At 38.5% G+C, this 24,809-nt stretch overlaps 1 protein-coding gene across 3 annotated transcripts in view; it reads left to right on the top strand.

The window, feature by feature from the left end:
* STK39 (serine/threonine kinase 39) overlaps window positions 1–24,809 on the top strand; it is a 142,605-nt gene that overhangs the window by 72,341 nt on the left and 45,455 nt on the right. For 2 of the 3 annotated variants that reach the window (XM_058191249.1, XM_058191266.1), the window contains exons 7-12: window positions 203–304; window positions 2,350–2,483; window positions 5,323–5,371; window positions 5,468–5,533; window positions 24,029–24,151; window positions 24,245–24,274. In XM_058191249.1, coding sequence (XP_058047232.1) covers window positions 203–304; window positions 2,350–2,483; window positions 5,323–5,371; window positions 5,468–5,533; window positions 24,029–24,151; window positions 24,245–24,274 — 504 coding nt within the window. The remainder of the gene's footprint in view (window positions 1–202; window positions 305–2,349; window positions 2,484–5,322; window positions 5,372–5,467; window positions 5,534–24,028; window positions 24,152–24,244; window positions 24,275–24,809) is intronic. The other variant, XM_058191257.1, reaches the window with a different exon arrangement.

The following is a 24,809-nucleotide window of genomic DNA, read 5'->3' on the forward strand; positions in this document are numbered from 1 at the left end:
TGGTTAACTCATTGGCATCAAGAGAGATAACAGAGACACTTGGTAGACGCTCGCTAGTTTGCTGTCAGAGCTGATAGTTGCCGGCTAATTAAGTCATTGCTTGGACTGAGGCGAGGGGGACAGAACATCCCTATTACGTCATATACTGATTTAATATACCATTGCTAAATTAACTTTTCTGTTTTATATTTCCATTTGATAGGTGAGAGGCTATGACTTCAAGGCTGACATCTGGAGCTTTGGAATAACAGCCATTGAATTAGCCACAGGAGCAGCACCTTACCACAAATACCCTCCAATGAAAGTAAGCCTAGCTGGAAAATAAGCATGAAATCTAAAGTTGCGTAACTACTTTTCAAATTTGGATCTAGAGCTTGTACAAGTGAGATCTGCATGAGAAGTGTATGCTCAGCTCGTAGTAGCTGGGGCGTGGCTTAGGACTCTGGTTATTGATGCCTTCCTCCCAGATATAAGCTTTCAGAGGTTGAAAGAGGTTGATTTTTTTTTTCATTTGCATTTATATCCCACCCTTCTCCGAAGACTCAGGGCGGCTTACACTGTGTTAAGCAATAGTCTTCATCCATTTGTATATTATATACAAAGTCAACTTTATTGCCCCCAACAATCCGGGTCCTCATTTTACCTACCTTATAAAGGATGGAAGGCTGAGTCAACCTTGGGCCTGGTGGGACTAGAACCTGCAGTAATTGCAAGCAGCTGTGTTAATAACAGACTGTCTTAGTCTGCTGAGCCACCAGAGGCCCTGATTCCCTGCTGTTTCACCTCTCCATTTTTTTGTCCACATTTCTCTCCATCCCCATGATCTTTTTAGACAAGGTTTTCTTTAGCCGGGTGTGATTGTTGCCTCCCTTTGTGATTTAAAAACGATGGTACAGGTGGTCCTCAACTTACAACAGTGCGTTTAGTGACCATTCGAAGTTACAATGACACTGAAAAAAGTGGCTCATGGCCGTTCTTTGTTGCAGCATCCCCATGGTCAAAATTCAGACACTTGGCAACTGGTTCATATCCATGAGGATTACAATGTCCCGGGGTCATGTGATCACTTTTTGCGATCTTCTGATAAGCAAAGTCAATGTGGAAGCCTGATTTACTTAACAACCAGGTTACTAACTTGGCAACTGCACTGATTCACTTAACAACTGTGGCAAGAAAAGTGGCAAAGTGGGACAAAACCAACTTAACTTGTCTCGCTTAGTGATATAAATTTTGGGCTCAGTCATGGTCATAAATCAAGGATTACCTGTATATCTGGGTACTGCATGCTTATAGTTCTCTGGTCCAAGTCAGCACAAGTGTGCTTAGTTTATGTCTGTGTATGAATGTCGCAGCATGTGGCCTCGAGATCCTGCCAATGGCTGTAAATGTGGTCTAGTTGTTGAGTCCCCCAAATGAAGTCACATGACTGGGGAAAGCAGATGTTGTAATTTTGGAAATTGGTTCATAAGTAGCTTTTAGAGGCTCCATCGTAACTTTCACCAATTGTAAGTCGAGGATTACCTGGAGATTTTTCCTACTCCATGATATTAAAGATTGCAAAATTGTGATTTCTTACTGAATACTTGTCCTGTCAAGGATCTCTGGATGATAAATATCTCTCCTTGTTTTTTCCCTCAGAACACCTGAGGTAGACCGGAATGAAAGATGTTGATTAGTGCCATAATCCATATTCAGGTGGCCACTTGAAAATTTGAGATTTTCTAGTCCCACCGGTCCCATTCCCCGAATCTTCAGGGTTATTTTTAATTTCTGAAATTGTCATTTACCGTATTTTTCAGAGTATAAGATGCACTTCCCCCCCCCCCCCATAACAGAGGGTGAAAATTTGGGTGTGACTTATACACCGAATGTAACCCCACTCACCTGCTGCCCACCTGAAAAATGGGGCGGGCAGAGGCGGCAATAGGCTATGGCAATCGCTGCAGCCTGAAACAGCTGATATTTGGGAGGCTGATCCAACTGAAAATCAGCTGCTTGTGCTAATCAGGCTGTGCTGAAGGTGAAATTGAAATGGGCCGTTTGCTGCTGGAAGGCAGAAGCAGATTTTTTTTTTCTTGTTTTCCTCCCTCAAAAAGGTAGGTGCGTCTTATACTCCGAAAAATATGGTATATTTAGGCCTTCATGCCTAGTTTCAAATGGATTGGTATATATTCTGTAAAGTGGTATGGTAGTTCAGAGTCAAGAGCATTTATTTGTGTTTCTACTTTATTATGTATGCGTTGAAATTATTGTCTAGCTTTCTTTACATAATATTGCAATTTAGCATTATTTAAATCATTGTTAATTTGGCCAAACTCTCCTAATTATTATTATTTTTTTTTAAAATAGGTATTAATGTTGACCTTGCAGAACGATCCTCCAACCTTGGAAACAGGAGTAGAAGACAAAGAAATGACCAAGAAATATGGCAAGTCCTTTAGAAAACTAATTTCCTTGTGTCTTCAAAAAGACCCTTCTAAAAGGTATGGTGTTTTTAAAAAGGAGAGATGTAAGAAAGTGAGGCAAAGCATTTAAATGAGGATACAGTTTTAAATAATAAATATTTTAAATAATAAAATATAAATTCTTTTCTACTTAAGTGTAGAGAGATCAAGACGTCCATCCGATTACTTGACCCTTGCTTTTTCTGAGTGACATAATTGGACATACTTATTTTATATTTATTTTATTTATGAAATGTATAGATTGTTTCAATGTGTTATGACTTTGGGAAACTCATATAATATACAGTAAAAATACGATAAAAAGACAAAAAATGATAAAAAGTTCAGAAAAAGCCAACAATAATTTAGGAATGTCAAACTGGCTGGAGGGGTCACACGCAGGCCCTGCCCACCCCAGCTCCATGAAGGGGGAAAACATCAAGATACATCATGTGACAACAATGTGACGCAAGTTTGAAACCCGTGATTTAGAAGAACCAGAACATCACACAATGAGTTTATCACTCACTCCAACTCAGAGTCTGAAGTGAAGTGATCAATAACTCCTCGTGTTTTCCCTGTGTTTAAAGGAGGTAGTAATAAGTTCATTATTGGAGAAATACTCTCTGATCCAGAGGGTCTCTGTAATTATAGAACACTGTAATATTTCATTCTTGGGGAGCTGATTAAGAAAAGTCTGTCTCACATGTCCACTCTCTTCAAAAACCATTCCTTCCCTATTTTCAAAATACTCAATTTTCTTACCGTTTTTGGTAGAGGTAATGATGAAGCTAACAATGGAGATAGCTTCCCATCCTTTTTTCAGTTGCTACCAGGTGCTGAATAACAGCACTCCAGAAACCAATGTACATATCACATCAGATTGCCAAAGGGGTCCCGAATTGCTAGAAGAATAGGCAGTTGATAAAGAGTATGGAAAATGGAAAAAGATATTTTACCACAATCTATGCTATAGGAAAAAAATACGGAGGATGGAGCTGTAAAATTTATTTATTTTATTTGGGGCTGTTTACTTCTGAACTCTGCTTTATTAGACATCACTGTGTCTCTGGAATAATATTTTTAAAGACAGAAAAGCTGTTCTGCTGGTTTACTAACTATGCTGAAATAACTCTTTTTGACATGCATTGTTGCATGTCAAATAAAAATAATAATAAACAAGACGTATACCCTTTTTAGTAAGGGTTCTCTGGCAGAACTGAATAACTTAAATTTCCTCTTGTGCTATATAGGTTTTAAGTGTATAAGCTACATGTATATTTTTTGGGAAACTGATTTTCTTTTGTTCGACTCTGGAGGTCCTTTGTAAACTTATTTCTAAACCATTTGCCTTTCGCTGTGTCTCATTAACTCTACATCCCTGGGGCATGAGCATTGAGCAAAGGTCTACCACTTGGCCAGAGATAAAATGTTCTCTGTACTTCAGCCTGAAATGCTCTAGAGAACCCGTGTTTGTTAAGATGTCAACTGCACCAATGGCTCCTTATTGCAGCATAGGATTGAAAAATAGCATAGGAGGGAAAAACTATAAACATTATAATTCTAGCCATTTTATTTATTTATTGGAGCTTGTTAATGTTGACAAATCTGCTATTCTTTATTTTAAATTCAAACACATTGTATTCATTATTCTGCTAACATAACCACATAAAGTGATTTCCAGTTTTATTTTAAGTATCAGAAAGACCATTATTTATTGTATGGTGTGAAATGGTTTCTTTTAGACTATTAATGGCATCAGAGTCCTAGATAATGCATTCTCTTCCCCATCCTTTCTCTCTCTCCCTCTCCCACCTATATCCCCCAATTAAGAAGAAATCAGCATTATCTTGTTAGAAATCAAGATAATGCTTGATTTCTTATGTGGTTGCTGAGAACGTTTCTAGCCACTAGATGGTGGAATTGCTGAAGTCTGTACAAGGTTGATCAAAATTAAGCTGATTTATATTTATGACAAAATATGAATTACCATATTTTTCAGAGTATAAGATGTACCTTTTCCCCCCAAAAAAGAGGGTAAAAATCTGGGTGCTTCTTATACTCAGAATGTAGCCCTGCCCAGCTTTTCAAATGAAAAAAGCATCAGAAATGGAGCTTCAGAAAAGAAGCCCCCAAACAGGTTCAGAGGCTTTTTTTCTGAAGTTCTGTTTTGGAGGCTTTCAGAGGCAGAAAAAAGCAAGGCACAGAGCTCACAACCAAGGAAACTTTTGCTAAAATTCACCGCTGGGAACAGCTGATTGGGGGTATTCCGGGAGGCCAATCCACCTGCCAATCAGCTTTTTTCTTATTTTCCTCTCCAAAAACTAAGGTGCATCTTATACTCTGAAAAATACGGTATTCTCAAAGGAATGAGTCTGCATAGCAATAGCAATGGCATTTAAGCTTGTATACTGCTCCATGGAACTTTACAGCACTCTCTGGGCAGTTGACAGTGTAATCTGGGTCCTCATTTTACCCAACTTGGAAGGATGGAAGGCTGAGTCAACCTTGAGCACCATCAAGATCAAACTCCAGGCTGTGGGCAGAGTTTGCCTGTAAACCACCACACTACCAGGGCTTCTGGGAACAGTTGACATAGGTTGTAAGAAACAGTTTAAGCAACTTTTTAATATGGATAGCAATATTAGTAAACACATGTTTTTAAAGCTGGCATTTTCATCATTTTGATCTTATATATAAAATATAATTTATCTTTTTTTAAAAAAAGAAAAACAGGATATTGAAATCAAGTATACATTCTTAGTATTTTTCACCGGATGTTGAATGGTGAATTTTCTAAATAACATGTAGTAGTCCTGGTCCATCAACACAATGCTTGAATGATATTCTAAATTGCCTTTTTTAATCTATCTTTTAGGCCTACTGCAGCAGAACTTTTAAAATGCAAATTCTTCCAAAAAGCAAAGGTAAAATATTCAGCAAGTAAACCCTGATTTGAGATCAATATGAATGTTTCTGCTTCTTGGGGCTAGACTTAATTATAACAATCTTAATCTTTACAGACTAGAGAATACTTGATTGAAAAGCTACTTACAAAAACACCCGATATAGGACAGAGGGCAAAAAAGGTAAGGTTCCTTTTAATTGCTTCCAACTGTGTTTTTCCCATTTTTTGGGAAATTAATGCATAATAAAGTCACAGTTATATTACTGATGACCGCTGCACATAACTACGGATAGTCCCTGATTTACGACTACAATTGAGCACAAAATTCCTATTGCTAAGTGAGACATTTGTTAAGTGAGTTTTACCCCATTTTACGACTTTTCTTGCCACAGTTTTTGAGTGAATCACAACAGTTGTTAAATTACAAACATGGTTAAGTGAATCTGATTTCCCCATTGATTTTCCTTGTCAGAAGGTCCCAAAAGGTGATCACATGACCCCAGGACACTGCAACCATCATAAATATGTGTCACTTGCCAAGTGTCTGAATTTTTATCACATGACCACTGGGGGTGCTGCAATGGTCATAAGTGTGAAAAACGGTCATAAACCACCTTTGTCAGTGCTCTTGTAAATTCAAACTGTCACTATATGAACTGCTGTAAGTCAAGGACTACCTGTATAGTGCTGTTAAAGAGAAGACAATCTGTGGTAGCTATTTTCTTCTGATAGTTCTTCTTGAGCTCCAGGTTCAGCATTTGGACAGCTACCATGCCTGAATGCATAGAGAACTTGTGACTAAATGTTGCTGAATCACAGCTCCCATTATTCCTTACTATTTATTATGGGAACATCTGGCGAATTGTAGGTTTCCCATTCCTGCTATGCAGACACAGAACTGTATAGTGCTGCTATAGTGTAGCGGAACTGAGACGTTGTAGGTTACAGAGATTGGCAGTTTTATTATACCGCATTAACATAGTTATTGTACGTAGTGGTATAGTAACAATAGTGTATTTGTATGTTTGGTGCGGAGAGAAAAAGCAATGAAGATGAGGATGGGTTTTCTAGAAGATTGTCTTGATTACTGCCCAACCCCATTTTAGCAGTGATTATTAACCTTTTTCATAGTTTAATTATTGTTAGCTCCTTTGAATATATTAAGTGGAATAAAAAGTTGGTATACAAATAGTGTAATGAAATAAATGTAGCTATTCTTTTAGATCCACTTTAAGATTTAGGAGGCTGATTCTTCTGGGACTTTGGGATTTTAATTTTCCCTTTTGTATAAAGCTATTGTGGTATTTGCAGTCAAGGAAAACATCACATTCATGCTATGAACGATAGTACAGTGGCCCAGAGATGATGATTCTCTTGAATTCTACTCAAAAGATTTAATTCAACCTCAACCTGTAAGTAGGTCCCCAACTAAACAATATTGACATCTCTTCACTGTGTGATAATGTCTTGTTTAACCTTCTCTAACCTGGGTAGTTTAATCTTGTCAGCTTCAGTCAAAATGGAAGTCATATGGGATAAGGACAATTGTTGTACAAGTATTTGAACAATTAGTAAAGACTGGTCAAAACAGGCCTGTTATATAGCATTGATTGCAGCTACTCCCTGTTTCCTTTTCTATTATGTTGCACAGTATAGGTATGTGTGTGAGAGAATGTGCCAACTCTTTGAGGGAGGCAAGGTCAAGAAACAAAAGCAGCAGAGATTCCAGAAACTCTCTTTATTGTTACATGTTAGAACAACAAGATCTTGGAAGCCTATCAGTTTTACTCTACTCCCTTATATATCAAACAAAATCAAGGCAGGGCTATTTTAAATTTCTTCATCACATTTTTCACTTCCTCAGGATTGTGTTTTGACAATTGTCTTCCCTTAATGGTTGTTTGCGCCTTTCCTGCTCCTCAAGGGCAGGTCTACATTCTTTCACAGAGAGACCGGAAGAGGGAGATTTTACCTTAAAATCTCTTCAGCTATCACAAGACTACAACTTCCAGAATTCCTCTCTGAGCACCCTTCTGTTTCAAGTCATTTCTTTGTGTTTCTTTGGCAAAAACGGATACAGAAAAAAATTAAGTTAGCCTGGATTCTGATATTTCTGACAGAACAACACCTCACACTCTCCCCTCCCCCAAGTGATTAGGTAAAGTCCATAATGTTTTTTTTTAACACTTAAGGAGTGTATAGATCTCTTATGTGCATACCTTTCTAACAGAGGCCATAAATAATAAATCTAGCTTGAAATGACTTCCTTTGCTAGGCCTGTGACATTAGGAATGGAAATTGCAATTGGCTTGAATTGTTTTGATAGCTCTTCAAGTAGATCTCTTTGCAACAGATGTCCTTAGCATTTACATAGCAAATTACCACTCAGTCTTGTTCTTCTTTTAGTACAGAAAAATGTACTGCTAGGAATTCAGAGTGTTCAGGGACAGCCACTAGATGGAGTAGATTGCCTCTTGTTTTTTTCAAATAAGCCAATAGGTACCTTCATGTTAAGATTCCTAACTTTGGATGTGGTTGCTCACCAAACTACATTTGGATTTTGACAGACAGTTGATCTTCTACAGATGAATTAACAAATCTGCTAAATCCTTTTTTTTTTTAGTACAATTAGTCTGTATTTGAAAGCCAAAACATACCAGTACTTTTCTTTCCCATCTAAATGCCTGCTAGTAGGCCATTTTTGAAGTTGGAGATGTCACAAGCAGAGCTGTTCCATAAACAATGCAAAATTCTGGGTTTTAATTGGATTGGTTAGGGTTTTCTATTCTACTTCATATAGGCAAAGCTATTTTTTCTCAAGATTACATAATAGTTCAAAATATATTTATAAAAGTATCTTTTAACATAAACATTCACTTTGAAAATTAGAGAAAAAAAGCTCCCCTTTTGCTTTCTGTTACCAGGAAAAAGTGATGGTATTGTGATATGTAACTTATTCAGAAGAGGTCCTTTATAAAGTACAAACATCTTAAAGCAAGCTTGTTCTTCAGAAATCTTAAAAGGCTATTTTGGAAACTGATTCTAGCTCTCTTTCTCTCTCTGTGTGTGTGAATGTGTGCACATATATGTCTATCTGTGCATGATTTGCTGGTGGTCTCAGTGGAAGTCTTGTCTTTCCGAGGGTTCTGCTTTAGAATTTCACGGAAGCATGTTTTGCTCAACTAGGTTGGTTTGCAAAATGTTACCATTGAATGCTTTGCAGTACTCAAATATTGTGTATTTCTCAATTTTTTCTTTTCCCATTTTAAGGTGTTTATCAGTGTCTTGATACTTGTAAATAAACATAGAGCCTGATTATTTAGTAGGTATGTACTTGCAAGCCTACAGGTTTCTGTTGGAAAGATATTTAAACATGGGCTTTATTTTTTTTAAAAGACCCAAATTCTTTTTGAATATTTCAATTGAACTTGGCAAAGCAAGCTACCACTTGTATAAGTTTTAACATTTTTTTTGTTTGATTGATTCAAGACTCTGGCATAACATTAATATGTGTCAATACATTTGAAGGACAGACCTGAAAATCATTATGTATTGTGCATTTGCTCTATTAATTACTAATTGCACATAATTATTTCTTCTTTTAAATTGTAAATAACTGATTTATTGGCAGCCTGAGAGAATCAGTTGTGATGGTGAATTGATTCTATACTTATTCCTAAAATATACAGCAGAGGGCAGTAGTACATTTGCTAGTAATAATATTTTGTACAATTATATACTAAGAGCAGAGAATCGTATATTTCATGCTAAAAGGAAAAATGTTCTTAGTAATTGGTAAAACTGTTAACATTTTATTTTCTAGATTGGTCTCTTTTACAAGTATTCTACAGGCTGTACAAATAGTCAGGCCCCCATAGATAATTTATTACATAAATACATTAACTATTTATATTGTAAGTTATTTTCTTCTAAATATATTCTTATTTTCTTGAGGTATGACTTTCGAACATTCCTAAATGCAATAATGTTTTCTCTGAAAAAGAAATAGATTAATACAACTAATAAAACCTATTGTAATTAGCCAATGAGTCCTGACTTTTAGTCCTACCTATTGCATACTATTTCATAAGCAACATTGTAATAATAGGGAACATGCTGAATGCATTTAATAATAATATAGAATCCCAAATATATAATGCCAAAAGGCATGTTGATGAGCTGTGGTCCTGTAACTGTACTAACAGCTCTCCCCTGTTGGAGTGGCAAGGGGGATTTTTTTTCATTGTCTGAGAATGGTTTCCAAAATGAATTCTGTTAATTGTCCTTGATATGTTGGGTTTAATATGGTTCTCTTAGTAGTGTAAATTCAGGGCAGCTTTTTTCCCAACAAAGTGCCAGCCAGATATGTCGCACCAACTTCCATAATCTCCGTCCGTGTGTGGAAGGTACCATTTTAGGGAAAGACTATTCCAGAGTTTGACTTACTGTCTAGGAGTTTACTCCTCTGGAGTTGTGCACATGGATTGTTAACTATTATTTCACTTGGCAGAATAACATATTGTATTTTTAATTATGCTCAGTGATTTTCCTCCATAATCCTCAAAGATTATACCAAACTGAAGTAGCTTGGGCTAAACATTTATATTAGTCGTGCCAATTTAAAAATACTGAATAGTTATTTTTATAATGAATAGATATAGACCTGACATAAACTAAAGCTAGGAATCAGAAATTTATAAACTGGTTATACATTGCTTCTTTCCTTTCCCCCATCTTGTGCATTTGCTATAAGCATCTGAAACACATGATGTCACTTTAGCATAGATTGGAGGGGACACACAAACAGAGACTTAATTAAGGTTGCCACTAGAGGGAAAAGTTTAAAAACATCATTTCTAAGACCACTTTGAACTCTTTTAGGCTTCTTTTTTCAGCCTTTAAGATCTTGTGGTTGGGCAAAAATGAAAAACTCAGTTCTCTGTAAGATTTCCCTTATTTATCCAGTCTCCTATGTTGGCTTATCTTACAAATATAGTAAGCCTTTGGAGACATAAGTGCTTGAAGGCAGGACAAATGGTTAAGTAAGTAGTTAAGGGCATCTAGTAGTAACAACCACGGTGGCACAGTGGTTAGAGTGCATTGCTGCAGGCTACTTCTGCTACCTGCTGGCTGCCTGCAGTTTAACATAGTGTTTACAGCATAACTATTATTTTGAGACAACCCAGGAGCAAAATATAGGACCCAGAGATTGTGTCATTACAAACAGTGGTTTATCTACAATATATATGTATGTATGTATGTGTATATATACAGTATATATATATGTATGTGTATGTATATATATGTGTGTATACACACACACACACACACACACACACACAGAGAGAGAGAGAGAGACAGACAGACAGACAGACAGACAGACAGACAGACAGACAGACAGACAGACAGACAGATATGTGCTAAGCAAAGCCAGGCAAGTAATCAATCTTCAGCTCTACACAGAGAACTACAAAGCAGATACACATGATGAGGAGAGTGATACACGAGGGGAGAGAGACGCCCTCTAATGGCCACCCTTATATAGGCAGTTTCTTAAAAGGCAGTAACCCTGCTGACTCATCCTCAGTCTTAAAGGGGCTGGCCAGCTTTAAATCACCATTAGCCTGGTGAGACACAGTTCGCGTCTCACCAGGCTCAAGATTGACTCAACCTTCCATCCTTCTGAGGTGGGTTAAACCAGGACCCAGATGGTTGGGGGCAATAGGCTGACTCTGTAATCTGTTTGGGGAGGGCTGTAAGTCTAACTGCTATTGCTCAGTGCTATCTAGTAGGATAAGCAGAACAACTTTATTTGCCCTATCCTGCTAGCTAATCATTGTTATCCTATGCATAACTTGCTCAAAGCAGTCAAGCATATCATATTAGTTACTGCATTTTAAAAAAGTAGTCTTAATGTTGGGTACCAAAATTGGGCAATTGCAGTTTTGTATTGTGCCACAAAAACTACCGCTGGTTGCTATTACTGTTAAATTCCTTAAACTGAGAATAACAGATGAAACTAGCATATTCTACACTTGCAGCTTCTTATGTAAACTAGAAAAGTAGAATGTGAATTATTCATGTTTCTCAGTCACACCCTCTGAACAGGACAAACTGTTCAAGCCGGCAACATTTCATGATCCACAGAAGAATGGATCGTGTTTCTTGTTTCCCCGAAGGATTTCTAGTCTGTTATTAGTTCTAATAGAGTTTAAGGTTGGGAAAAGCTTCCATTTTAGCCGTCTGTTAAGTGGGCTAGTAGAGTTCTGTGTTGAATCCTCAATATAAGCAATCCTTGACTTAAGATCACAATTGAGCCCCAGAATTTCTGTTGTTCAGTGAGACATTTGTTGAGTGAGTTTTGCCCCATTTTACGACCTTTCTTGCCTCAGTTGTTAAGTGAATCACTGCAGTTGATTAAATTAGTAACCCGGTTTTTAAGGGAATCCGGCTTCCCCACTGACTTTGCTTGTCCGAAGGTTGCAAAAGGGGAATCACACGACCTTGGGATACAGCAACGGTTGTAAGTATAAACCAGTTGTCAAGCATCTGAATTTTGATCACACGACCATGGGGATGCTGGAAATGTCGTAATGAAAAAATGGTCTTAAGTAACTTTTTTTCCATGCTGTTGTAACTTTGAGCAGTCACTAAATGATAAATGTTCATAATAAATGACCTGGTCTGTGTACCTTTTACTCCGACACACCTCTCAGTAATAGAATGACTAAGGCATTTTTCTGAATTACCTGGCCAGCATGGAAAGTGAAACTATGAAACAAGATTTTTTTGCCCCCATGGTCATTGCTTGATTGGGATGCCTTGTGCACAGTCACTCATGCTCTTGTTACCTCTCGCCTGGATTATTGCAATGCTCTCTACATGGGGCTCCCCTTGAGATGCACTCGGAGGCTTCAGTTGGTCCAGAACGCAGCTGCATGGGTGATAGAGGGAGTTCCACGTAGCTCCCATGTAACACCTCTCCTGCGCAGACTGCACTGGCTACCTGTTGCCTTTCGGGTGCATTTCAAGGTTTTGGTTACCACCTTCAAAGCGCTCCATGGCTTGGGGCCTGGGTACTTACGGGACCGCCTGCTGTTACCTCATGCCTCCCACCGTCCCCTACGCTCTTACAGAGAGGGACTTCTCAGGGTGCCGTCCGCCAAACAATGTTGGCTGGCGGCCCCCAGGGGAAGATCCTTCTCTGTGGGAGCTCCTACTCTTTGGAATGAACTTCCCCCTGGTCTACGCCAAATACCTGACCTTCGGACCTTTCGCCGCGAACTGAAAACATATTTGTTTATTCGCGCGGGGCTAGCTTAAATTTTTAAACTGTTTAGTTTTAAATTTTAAATTCTATTTATATTTTAAACCGGGGTTTTTAGTTTTTTAAATATTTTAATTCCGGCCAATTGTGTAATAAGTTTTTTAATTAAGTTTTTAAATTGTATATTGTGTATGTTTTTTAGCCTGGCTGTACACCGCCCTGAGTCCTTCGGGAGAAGGGCGGTCTAGAAATGCAATAAATAATAATAATAATAATTGCAGGAAGAATGATGTCAGAAATGGGTGCTTGAAAAATACTGTTCAACTTTTTGTGGAGGTTGCTGCTGCTGCTGGTGGTGTTGTAGGGAAGTGAGGGAAAAGGATCGCCGTTTATTTTCTCTATATGGCTGAATTTTCAATATCTCTGTCCCAGATTTGAGGAGAGATTGTCTGGAAGTATGAAGTATATTCAGGGGTGAAATCCAGCAGGTTCTGACAGGTTCTGGAGAACCAGTAGCGGAAATTTTGAATAGTTTGGAGAACTGGCAAATACCACTTCTGGCTGGCCCCAGAGTGGGGTGGGAATGGAGATTTTGCAAGATCCTTCCCCCAGGAGTGGGGAGGGAATGGAGATTTTGCAGTATCCTTCCCCTATCAAGCCCACCAAGCCACGCCATGCCCACCAAGCCACACCCACAGAATGGGTAGTAAAAAATTTGGATTTCACCACTGAGTATACTTCTATATATTGATGGTCCCCACCTCTTTATTTCTACTTTGAGAGGACAATGGAAAATTGTTGGATTGATTTTTTTTTACTATTGATTATACATTATTGGCAGTGGTGGGTTTCAAATTTTTTTAATACTGGTTCTATGGGTATGGCTTGATGGGCGTGGCAGGGGGAAAATCCCCATTTCCTCCCGATCAGCTGGGACTCAGGAGGCAGAGAATAGATGGGGACGGGGCCAGTCAGAATTTTTACTACCGGTTCTCCAAACTACTCAACATTTCCATTATAGGGTCTCCAGAACTGGTCAGGACCTGCTGAAACCCACCTCTGATTATTGGGTGTTTCTGATTGTTGAGTTATGTTTTAGGGAACTTTTTTCCTTTTTCTTAGTTTGGCTATTGCTAGTAATTTGTTTTCTATTCCTCCTTTTAGAGAGGTCCATAATGGGTAGAAAGAGAATACAGAGAATATCGTGATGATTTTTTTTTTCAAAGATGCGATAGTTCAACATACATTATATCAGAAGTGGATTCTCAGTGCAGGAGAGTTATGCATGGGATCCATAGACTCAATGTTATCTCATTAAATGATGAGCAAGATACAGAGGAGTCTCTGTAATATATTTTTTCCATATCACTATTCTTACCTCATTTACAGAGTAAAGCAAAAATCTCAGATACATATCTGAAATCAAGATCGCCACGTGCGGTAAAATGCAGTAAATGTGTGCGTTAAAGAACCCTCTTCCTGTATTCTTTTGTAGCTAATAAGCAACTACATTAAAAAAAATCTTTGGTGAAAGGACCTCTTTCAAACCGTTTTTCTTCTTTCCCCATAAATGTTCCTAATTGTCTTAATTAAATGGCATAATATTCATTTTTATAAACATCTTTTATGGTAATTCAATTATAACTGAACAAATGAATATTTGATGATTCGCTTGTAGTGCAATAATGACATCAATTTGCAAATTCTTTAAACTGAATTCTGGTGGTTTAAGTCTGAATGAGTTTATTTCATCATTCATAGTTGCCGTTGCTTTTACTGTAGCTTATTATCATATCATAGCGTTTTTTCCCCCCCGCTCTTAAAAAATTTTTTTACACTTAGATGGAATTATCTTTATTGCTATTCTCAATTGGTTCCAGTCACATTAGCAAAAATACCCTCCCTGTATAAATTCATGAACATTTCTGCATTTTCTAGCTTCTTCTTGACTTGTAACCAGAATAATTGCAGGGGACAAATCTCACCAAAACATATCTGCATCCAGCAAAATTGAGTTTACTTGTTGCCACCTGGCCTTTTTGGCTTTTTCCATCACTGTTTATTTCATCCTCTACTTTGTCCTGCATTCTCTGTTATAGCTGACATTCATCGTCTTCTTCCACAACTGTGGTACCCTGGCAGGTGCTTGTTGATCCTGCACACATACACAAACACAAACACAAAAGTTTTTGGTTTGGGTAGTTCAATGTCGGCTCCCACTCTTGCTCCCATTTCTTTCACCTGTGTATTCTTGTGAATGACCTATGAGTGTGTATAATATATGACCTGTCTCTCTCCTTACCGTAATACGTTAATTTGTCTTTCTAAGATTGAACATTCTTATTGTTTCCCTGATTTATCTACAAATCGTTTGGTCTTTCAAGCAACCCTTTTGTTTCTGGGAAATGAAAGAAACAAAATTAGAAGTCTGCTTTCTTTCCTCCTTGGCCACAATAATATTAATTGTAGTGCATGATATGACGTAGTTTAGCCCATCTCTGATAGTAGATTTCCTTGGAATAAAGGAAAAGAAAGTGCCTGCACTTAATAAAAATCCTTCATCCTTCCCAAGGTTTGTTTATACAATACGGTGGAGTATTGGGGGGTCTAACTCCTCTCTCAGAAGCCCTCCAAATCTTCACCTTCCAGTCCATCTCCTCTGGGGGTGGGGGAGGCTACCTCAGGTAGCATGGGACTTTGACATCTTGTTTTGATTTTATGATGATTAAAGGGGCAGAATGCCTAAAGTGTAATCATATTTATAATGATATGGGGCCTCTGGTGGCTCAGACTGCTAAGACAGTCTGTTATTAACAGCAGCTGCTTGCAATTACTGCAGGTTCAAGTCCCACCAGGCCCAAGGTTGACTCAGCCTTCCATCCTTTATAAGATAGGTAAAATGAGGACCCAGATTGTTGGGGGCAATAAGTTGACTTTGTATATAATATACAAATGGATGAAGACTATTGCTTGACATAGTGTAAGCCGCCCTGAGTCTTCGGAGAAGGGCGGGATATAAATGTAAATAAATAAATAAATAATGCCATTTCCTGGTTGCGAAAGAGTTCATCCCATTCTCTCTCACTGTGAAAAATACGCCAATTTCCCTTCTCTCCGAATCGTAAAACATTAATAATAAAAAAGAAAATATAAAGCACTCATTTAATCTTTAAATATTAAAATGCCAATGTTCGATATTGAAGGAGATATATTAACAGAACTGTTTAGATCCTGATCTGCTTCTTACAAAAACAGAAAATGGAAAAGAAATGCTGCAAATAAGCCACAAGATGGCACTGATCTGTTAAAAAAATATTATTTTTTGGGCAGAATCTACAGGAAGTATTTGGAGAGGTATCAAATAAGTATTACGTATTTTTAAAAAAAGTATTTGTACACAGCCAGAAGTTAGATTAAAGAATGCAGCTGAACACTCAAGTTCATAAATTGTACAGAACATAAAAGACAGGAGACCAAAATCAAAATCAAATACTTTGTATAAATTTCTACTTTCACCTGTTAACTATTGCAAAAAACAACAACCCCTCACCAAAATCTTCTTGAAGCAAGATCCTTTTTAAAAAACAACAACAATAAAACTCCAAAACTAGACACCCCCCCCCTCCAGCTTCTCAGGGTATCCTAGCTGTTAATCAGAGGCTAGGCCCATTCCTTGTCTAGTTTCTTTCCAAAAATCTCTGAGTTTGACTCTTTATTATAAAACCACCATGCATGTCCTATCTTCAGCCAGGGAGGTGGGACTGAGGTCTCACACCCTATATATGCAGCCAAGCATCCCTTTCTAATGGATATGTGGGTTGACAGTCTGGTATAAGGGGTTTGTAGTAGGCAATATTCACATCACCATATCGAACGTCGAAGAAGAAATTTGAACTTTCATTGTTCAAGTCTTTCAATTAAACATGCTGTTATTGTTGTTGTTTTCTTTAATTCTGCCAGGGTTATATCCATGGGAGGAGGGAAACTGACTGTCTTTCTGGGTTCTTTTGCTAAAATTAATTTCTAAAAATGCAACTGTGTTTATGTAACTGTTTATAAACTGTATTTATCTGGTACTAATTTCAGAGTTGATTTTACGCTATAGATTACACTGCCCACAAAGGTAGGTTTTATAACCCTTAAGCAATAAGGGAAGCATAGATTAAAAGAAATAAGTTGAATTAAGTAAATCAAATGAATTTAGAGAGAATGGCTGGCCTGTGCACCATTTATCTGTTTCCAAACCAACTGAGTCCAGGAAAAGAGTTTTTGATCCCATTTCTTTGAGTTAGGCTAAACCTCACCTCTGCGAAGGTGTATGTTGGGCATTGAGAGCAGATAAATTTTGAAAATGAGGTACACGCTTCCCCTTTGTGTATATATTCTGGAATAAAGATTGGGTTCTGTAATCTATTAAGTGTTGAATAACTTCTGGAATAAAGATTGGTTTCATTTTGGGGAAGGCAATGAATCTTTCTGTCAGGAAATGATGAAAGCTCCACGGCTGCTGGGGACATTTACCATGTCTCAGGCTTTTTGGATTAAAAACAACAAGGCAGCCATGTCACTGCCGTTTCAAACCTTAACATGACAAACTCTGTAGTGGGAGCAAAGAGGCCAACTTAATCTTACTGTGGTGTGGTGTGGTGAAGCATTTTATTGTAGCATAGAGTGTGATCAACAGTTTACAGCAGGAGTGCCCAACTTGACAGACTCATGGACTTCAAATCCCAGAATTCCCCTGTCAGCCTCCACTCCAATCTTCACTTTTATTTGTGCATTTTATATTTAGTAGTTAGATTGCAACGTTATTATGTTTAATGTAGAATAGCTCATGGACTTAAGGTGTATTACTATCCTATACAGGAAAAGAGAAGAGGGCCCTTTAAGAGTGTCGTCTGACATAAAAAAGGAGAGGGGCGGGGAGGAAAGGTTTGAAATCAGCATGAAGGCCAGATGCGCGGGCTTTTCAACAAAACCGGCATTCCTGACATGCCAAGCATCTGGAGACCTTCGGAAGAAGTTTACCACGGGGGGGGGGGGGGGGGGCGAGAAGGAGCTGGCATTGGCCCAGCCCTGCCTGACCTCTTGTGGGAAGGAGGGACTAATGAGGGATATGGGATGTTGGCCATATTTTGTCTCAGATTTAACTATCTGCGGCTGTATTCCAGATGTATTTAGTAAAAGTACTTTTCTTTATTTTCAAATGAAGTCAAGGTGTTTTCTTTCCTAAATATAATCACAGTCTGACATCCCCAGCCAGTCATGGTTTGCCTATAACATTAAATCGTGAATTATGGTTTACAAACTGGTGGCTAAGTCAAAACCAAGCAAGCCATTGTATGGCTTAGCATAGTGTTTGGGTCTAGGTTATGCATGCAGGTAGGCTCCCCTGAGGCCATCAAGTGTACACGCTTTCTGGAGCATTAACTTTATGCAAGCGCTTAATTTTTTGTTCGGTCCCTGAGACTTATTTTTAAAGGATGAATTTTACCTCAAAACCATAGCTCATCTAGATCCGGGGTGTCAAACTCATGGCATCATGTGACATATCAAGACTTTTTTTCCCCTTCGTTAAAATGGGTGTGGCCAGTGTTTGATGCATCTGGCCCATGGGCCAGGAGTTTGACAACTCTGATATAGATCATACTTCTGAAGGCTGAGGGAGTCGTTTCCACTGGCTAGTTTTGGATAGCTCTTTTCATGAATGCTTCTCACCATTCTGGAACTAATACTTGTCAGGTGCAAAGAGGATTTATTAAAATTAAAATGATTTATTACTAAAAAGCCTATGCACAGGATTCAACTATTGGCGACTGCTAGAAATTAGATAAGAGTTAATGGAATTGAAGAGAAGTTGGTCTTCGTCCACTTGTGGCTATGTAGGAAATCTAGACTGGTTCCTCTTTTAACTCCACCCCTAGGTTCTGCCACTTCTTCTCCTACAATATTACTACTACAGTTATTTCTTGTGTCTGCCTCAAGTTTATTAATAGGTTTTTTGGGGGGTGATTTGAGTTAATTTATTCTCTTTTTATTGAGGAGCAATTTTACTTATCAGTTCTGAGAAGCTCTGGCAAAGGAGTTGGTGTCTCTCTCTTTTATTTTTTATTTTTTAAAATAAAGAGACCTGGATAATAACACAGAAAATTAAAAAGAAAGTGGTGAAGGGGCATATTGACTTTTAAGGCCAAATAAAAACTATATTGTGTTAGATTTCATGATCTCCATCCATTTGTCCAGTCTGCAGTACATTGCCTGGATATCTTTTTAACGGGAATAATTTGTGTTATATGTTTATATGCAGCTCCTCATAAAGTGCAGATTGGACTGTAAAGGTCAAAACATTGATGAATAGGTTTTATCATTTTCTTACATTCTTGGTATTTTTCTGCCTTCCATAACTTATAATAAATCTGCTTGAGATGCAAATGCATACAGCATGTGGAAATAGGGAGGCAAACAGAGAATCAGCTTGCAATTTTCTTTCTGCCTAGAAGTTGTAATATCTGTGTGATTATAAGGGCAGCTAGAAATACTTCAGGCTGAATTTTCTGGGGTTTTTTTTTACGGACAAGGAGAGATTATGTGCAAGGCATAAGAAAATACATTAACTGCATAATTGAACATATAAACTATATCTGTTTTTTTTAAAAAAAAAATAGCATCCATGAGGTCTCGCAGTGTGTTTCCATTAATCTGCATGACGACACTTAATTTAGAATTTGCAGGACAGATACCAAAGAAGGAGAGCGCCAAAAGAGATGCCTGGACTTTTAATACATCTTTTAAAAGTTTCATTAAGAAATTGTCCTTAAATATGTCACAGTGTCAAAAGGATATAAACCCAATCAGTTGGGTGAGCCCTAACGCCAGAGAAGTTTAGTGTTTTGGAACTTAACTAAAAGGGAGTTAGGAAAAATGGGCAAATCTTGTAGTCCTGTCCCTATTCCTCCGCCTTTTGAAATTCTCACTTCTGGGATAATTAGCAAGGGAAAATCAGTGTTTGTATTTATAGTCATTGGAGAGAAAGGGATTGCAAGAGAGTAAGTCCCGTATTTTTCGGACTATAAGATGCACCTGACCATAAGACACACCTAAATTTAAAAAAGGAAAACAACAACAAAAAAAGTTTTCGGCCTACCTTTTTTGGGGCCTTTTCCAGTTTTTTTGGGGCCTGTTTCCGGGGCTTTTTTTGGCCCATTTTTGAGGCTTTTTTTGGCCCTTTTTTGAGGCTGTTTTCGAGGCTTCTTTAGGGTTGTTTTTGAGACTTTTTTTGGCCCTATTTTTTCTGAAAACAGAGTGTACGCTGATGATACGCAGCTGTACTTTTCCACCCCAGGCCACCCCAACGAAGCTATCAAAGTACTGTCCCGGTGTCTAGAAGCCGTACGGGTCTGGATGGGGAGAAACAGGCTCAAGCTTAATCCCTCCAAGACGGAGTGGCTGTGGATGCCAGCACCCTGGTACAGTCAGCTGCAGCCACGGCTGACTGTTGGGGGCGAGTCATTGGCCCCGATGGAAAGGGTGCGCAACTTGGGCGTTCTCCTGGATGGCCGGTTGTCTTTTTAAGATCACTTGACGACCGTCTCCAGGAGAGCTTTTTATCAGGTCCGCCTGATTCACCAGTTGCGCCCCTTCCTTGACCGGGATGCCCTATGCACAGTCACTCATGCTCTTGTTACCTCTCGCTTGGATTACTGCAATGCTCTCTACATGGGGCTCCCCTTGAAGAGCACCCGGAGGCTCCAGTAAGTCCAGAATGCAGCTGCACGGGTGATAGAGGGAGCGGTTCGGAGCTCCCATGTAACACCCATCCTGCGCAGACTGCACTGGCTGCCTGTTGTCTTCCGGGTGCGCTTCAAGGTATTGGATACCACCTTTAAAGCGCTCCATGGCTTAGGATCGGGATACTTACGGGACCATCTACTGCCATCTTGTACCTCCCATCGACCTGTGCGTTCTCACAGAGAGGGACTCCTTAGGGTGCCGTCAGCCAAGTAATGTCGACTGGCAGCCCCCAGGGGAAAGGCCTTCTCTGTGGGGGCTCCTACCCTGTGGAACGAACTTCCCCCTGGACTTCGACAACTACCAGACCTTCGGACCTTTCGCCGTGAACTTAAGACTTATCTATTCCGTCTCGCAGGACTGGCTTGAATTTTAATTTTTTAGTTGATTTTATGGGTTTTAATTTTTATTAATTTTATAGGGTTTGATTGTATTTTAAAATTGGGCCAAATTTAATAAGTTTTTTAATGTCTGTTTTTAGTATTGTATGTGTTTCTATTGTATTTTATCTTGGCTGTAAACCGCCCTGAGTCCTTCGGGAGAAGGGCAGTATACAAATTAAATAATACACACACACACACACACACACATAATAATAATAATAATAATAAGAAAAATAATAATAATAATAATTATTATTGTTATTATTATTATTATTATTATTATTATTATTATTATTATTATTATTATATTATTATTATTATAGTGTGCAGCGACCAAAAAAACGGCTGGTGGGTGGGCAGGGTTTTGGCAATAGTCAGTCTGTAAGACGCACAGACATTTTCGTCCCCTTTTGGGAGACAAAAAAGTTCGAAATTACAATGGCACTAAAAAAGTGACTTACAACCATTTTTCACACTTACAATCATTGCAGCATCCCCATGATCACGTGATCAAAATTCAGATGCTTGGCAACTGACTCATACTTATGGCAGTCACAGTGTTCTGGGATCATGTGATCACCTTTTGCGACCTTCTAACATGAAAGGCAATGGGGAAGACAGATTCATTTACAACTGTAGCAAGAAGGGTTTGCAAAATGGGACAAAATTTACTTAACAAATGTCTCACTTACCAACAGAAATTTTGAGCTCAGTTGTGGTCATAAGTCAAGGGCTACCTGTACGTTAAAATGAACATCTTGTTCTCAGCAAGCGTAACTTGCTCCCCGCTTAGGATACAATAGGAAGCTTTTAGTATGGGACTAATTAGGATTGTGCCAATTCCCGAGCACAAACTGGCCCTGTGCGTTGATTAACTAATCAAAGTTGCAGATCTGAGTTAACTTGTGGTTAGCACCTTTCAAGTGCAATCTGTGAAGCAAAGAAAAGACTAGTTTAAGAAGAGATAGTTTGTCCAAGCAATTTATGCTCTCGGAAATAACTGCAAAGGGTGCAGGGAGGGGAGAATATAAAAAATATGAGTGAGGCAGTCAGGCGCAGGACACAGTCTTAACAGTATGTTGTTTTCCTGATGAATTTTCCCATAGAATAAATCTGCTGAGGATGAATTTTAACAGCTTGAGTAGACTGAAACATTTAAACCTTCGAGAAAGATTTCCTCTCTGGATAAAAGTGTCTAAAGGAGCAATATAGTCTGGGTTCAAATTAGCTTCACTGCCATCTCTCACTCTAACTGAATAGCTTGCAACTGTTTTGTCTTCTGTTTTTGTTTTGAATACCTAGAACCAGCAGGCACCTTTAGAGTTGTGGAAAATGCCTCATAGATTAAACTTGATACCTGCCTGCCTGCCGGCAGAGGAAGAGCCTGTCTGGAACCGGGGGAAACCTGGTTTCCGAGATAATTTGAATTCACTCAAGACCTCATTCCCACCTTTTTTGAGAGATGGAACGGAACTTAAGAGTAAAAGAATTTAAAATGTTCTTCTTTATTTTCTTAAATTCCCCGCCCCCCCAGAATTTCCCCCTGAAGAAAGAGGCTGAGACCCAGTAGCATTATAGAGTTGCGTGGGAGTTTTTTCCTCTTTTTCCCATTATTCTTTCACCGGCAGTGAACTGTTTTCTGTTCTTATAAGTACATATTTAGCCCTCGCTTGCTTCTGCCGGCTGTGAAAGACAGCAGAGACAAAATAAGAGTTTGTAAGTGTGTACTTCAGTCTTAAGTAGGAAAAAGTAGTTGGGGTAAAGGTGTCATTTCAGAAAATGCATCTTCCCTACTTTTGTGATTGTAGACCCATCAGCATTAGTTGCTGATTTAGAGACTTAGGTTGTGTTACAGGCCACTGCTAGTTTTTCTGCGATATCCAGCAGTTTGACAATTGAAAACATTGAGCCATCTTACTAGCACATTCACAAAGTGGTGTCATTAAAAAGCCACATTAGCCTGGTTCCTAACGAGTCTGTGATCTTAATGCCATTAGCCTGTGTTAGAAAAACAAGTACTGAAGATTTCATCTTAGTAAGGCCCTTCCTTCAAGGGCAGAGAAAATAGTCCTTGGCAGTCCTCTTTCTTTCTTATCTTTCGGTATTGTAGCTTAATGAAAGCAAATTGAATAAGAGAATACTTGGAAAATTGTGGCTGTTGGTAATCCTCATTTGTAGACAAAATCCTCATTACTGTACTTTTCAGAGTATAAGACACACTTCTTCCCCCCTAAAAGAGGGTGGAAATGTTGGTGCGTCTTATACACTGAATACAGCCATTTTTGGCCTCCTGAAACCCCCGCCCCACACGCCCCATTTTTGCCAAAAACAGGATGCACAGAGGGTTTGGGAGGCCTGCAGAGTGCTCCTGGGCGCTGGGGAGGGCAAAAACCAGACACATGGAGGCCAAAAACTTTTTTTTTTCTTTTCCTCTTCAAAATCGTGGTGTGTCTTATACTCCAGTGCGTCTTATAGTCTGAAAAATACGGTAGACAATATAAAAGACAAACCAATACTGTGTGGTGGGAGCCTCCTCCAGGTAATCAGTTATTTTCACTTTGGAATTTGCTACTCTTGTAATAAGTTGGATGGGATGGGATGGGATGGCATGGCATGGCATGGCATGGCATGGCATGGCATGGCATGGCATGGCATAGCATAGCATAGCATAGCATAGCATAGCATAGCATAGCATAGCATAGCATAGCATAGCATAGCATAGCATAGCATAGAATAGAATTTTTTTATTAGCCAAGTGTGATTGGACACATGAGGAATTTGTCTAATAAGTAGGTTTCCTTTGAACTGCTGATAAGTAAAATCTGATCATTTTGTGTAGCTTACTTTTTAAACTAAGGCATCGGATGGAGAAAATGGAGTGAAATTCCACTTCGGCACATAGTCTTTTATTCTGACTTAAATAATTATCTAAGTCTCTTAGATCTTTGGGGATAAGAGCAATCCAATATACTGTAAATACTAAAGCATAAACATGTAGCTGACTCTTCATGGGGTTATCAAAGCAACGAAAAAGACAGTTCAGATGAAGAAAGAAATCCATAGTCCATTGTCACAATGTCCCTACGAGGATTGCTTGGATGGAGATACTGGCCACAGGTCATCCAGTGAGCTCCATAGTTAAGTGAAATTTTGAAACTAGCCTTTCCAATCCTAGGCCAGCGACTTAATCATCACACCTTCGTGCCTCTTTTCAATGTTGCCTTTGTCCTTTTGTTAGGTTAGGAGAGTACCGGGTTCTAGTGGCCATCTCCATAAGACAGAGGATGGAGACTGGGAATGGAGCGACGATGAAATGGATGAGAAGAGTGAAGAAGGCAAGGCCGCTTTTTCCCAAGAGAAGGTAATTTTTGGGAAACCATATGGCAGCTCAAGTAAACATTCATTATTTTGATACTCAGCTGGTAACTAATTAATTATGATGCTTGCCTTATAGTCACGAAGAGTAAAAGAAGAAGATGCAGAGGTAAATGGTTAATTTCTTTCCCTTTGTGTGTAAGTGTGTGTGTTGTATTGAATTTTTCTCTGTATTTACATGAAAATGTGAATATTAGAATGTAATTTACCATTTGAAGTTCAGCGTCTTTTTAATATTTTCAACAAAGATGTAGATTTTAATTTTTAAAAACACATACTGCTTTTCCATAATAACTAGAATCTGAGGCATAATTCATTGATGCATAATGTGACAGTATTAGCTTTTAATAAGATTGCATGCATTAGTTTTTATATGCCACTTTTAAATAACTCCATATATGTAAGTCTATAGTCTGTTGTTGAACTTGAATTATAAAGCCAATGTTTAGCAGTTGGTTTTTTAGCTATTCAGAATTTATTAATGTTCTTTGTAATTTAGTACTTTGTCCAGAGAATTTGTGCTCTTGAGTCAATTTGAAGTATAATGATAAATGAATAAAGACTTAATGTTTCTTTTCCCTTTTGTTCTTTCTATGCTCACTTAATCTGCAGAGGAGGGTTTGAGGGCAGACAGAATTTCGGTG

Source organism: Ahaetulla prasina, chromosome 1 (genome assembly GCF_028640845.1).
Source record: "Ahaetulla prasina isolate Xishuangbanna chromosome 1, ASM2864084v1, whole genome shotgun sequence".
Taxonomy (NCBI): domain Eukaryota; kingdom Metazoa; phylum Chordata; class Lepidosauria; order Squamata; family Colubridae; genus Ahaetulla; species Ahaetulla prasina.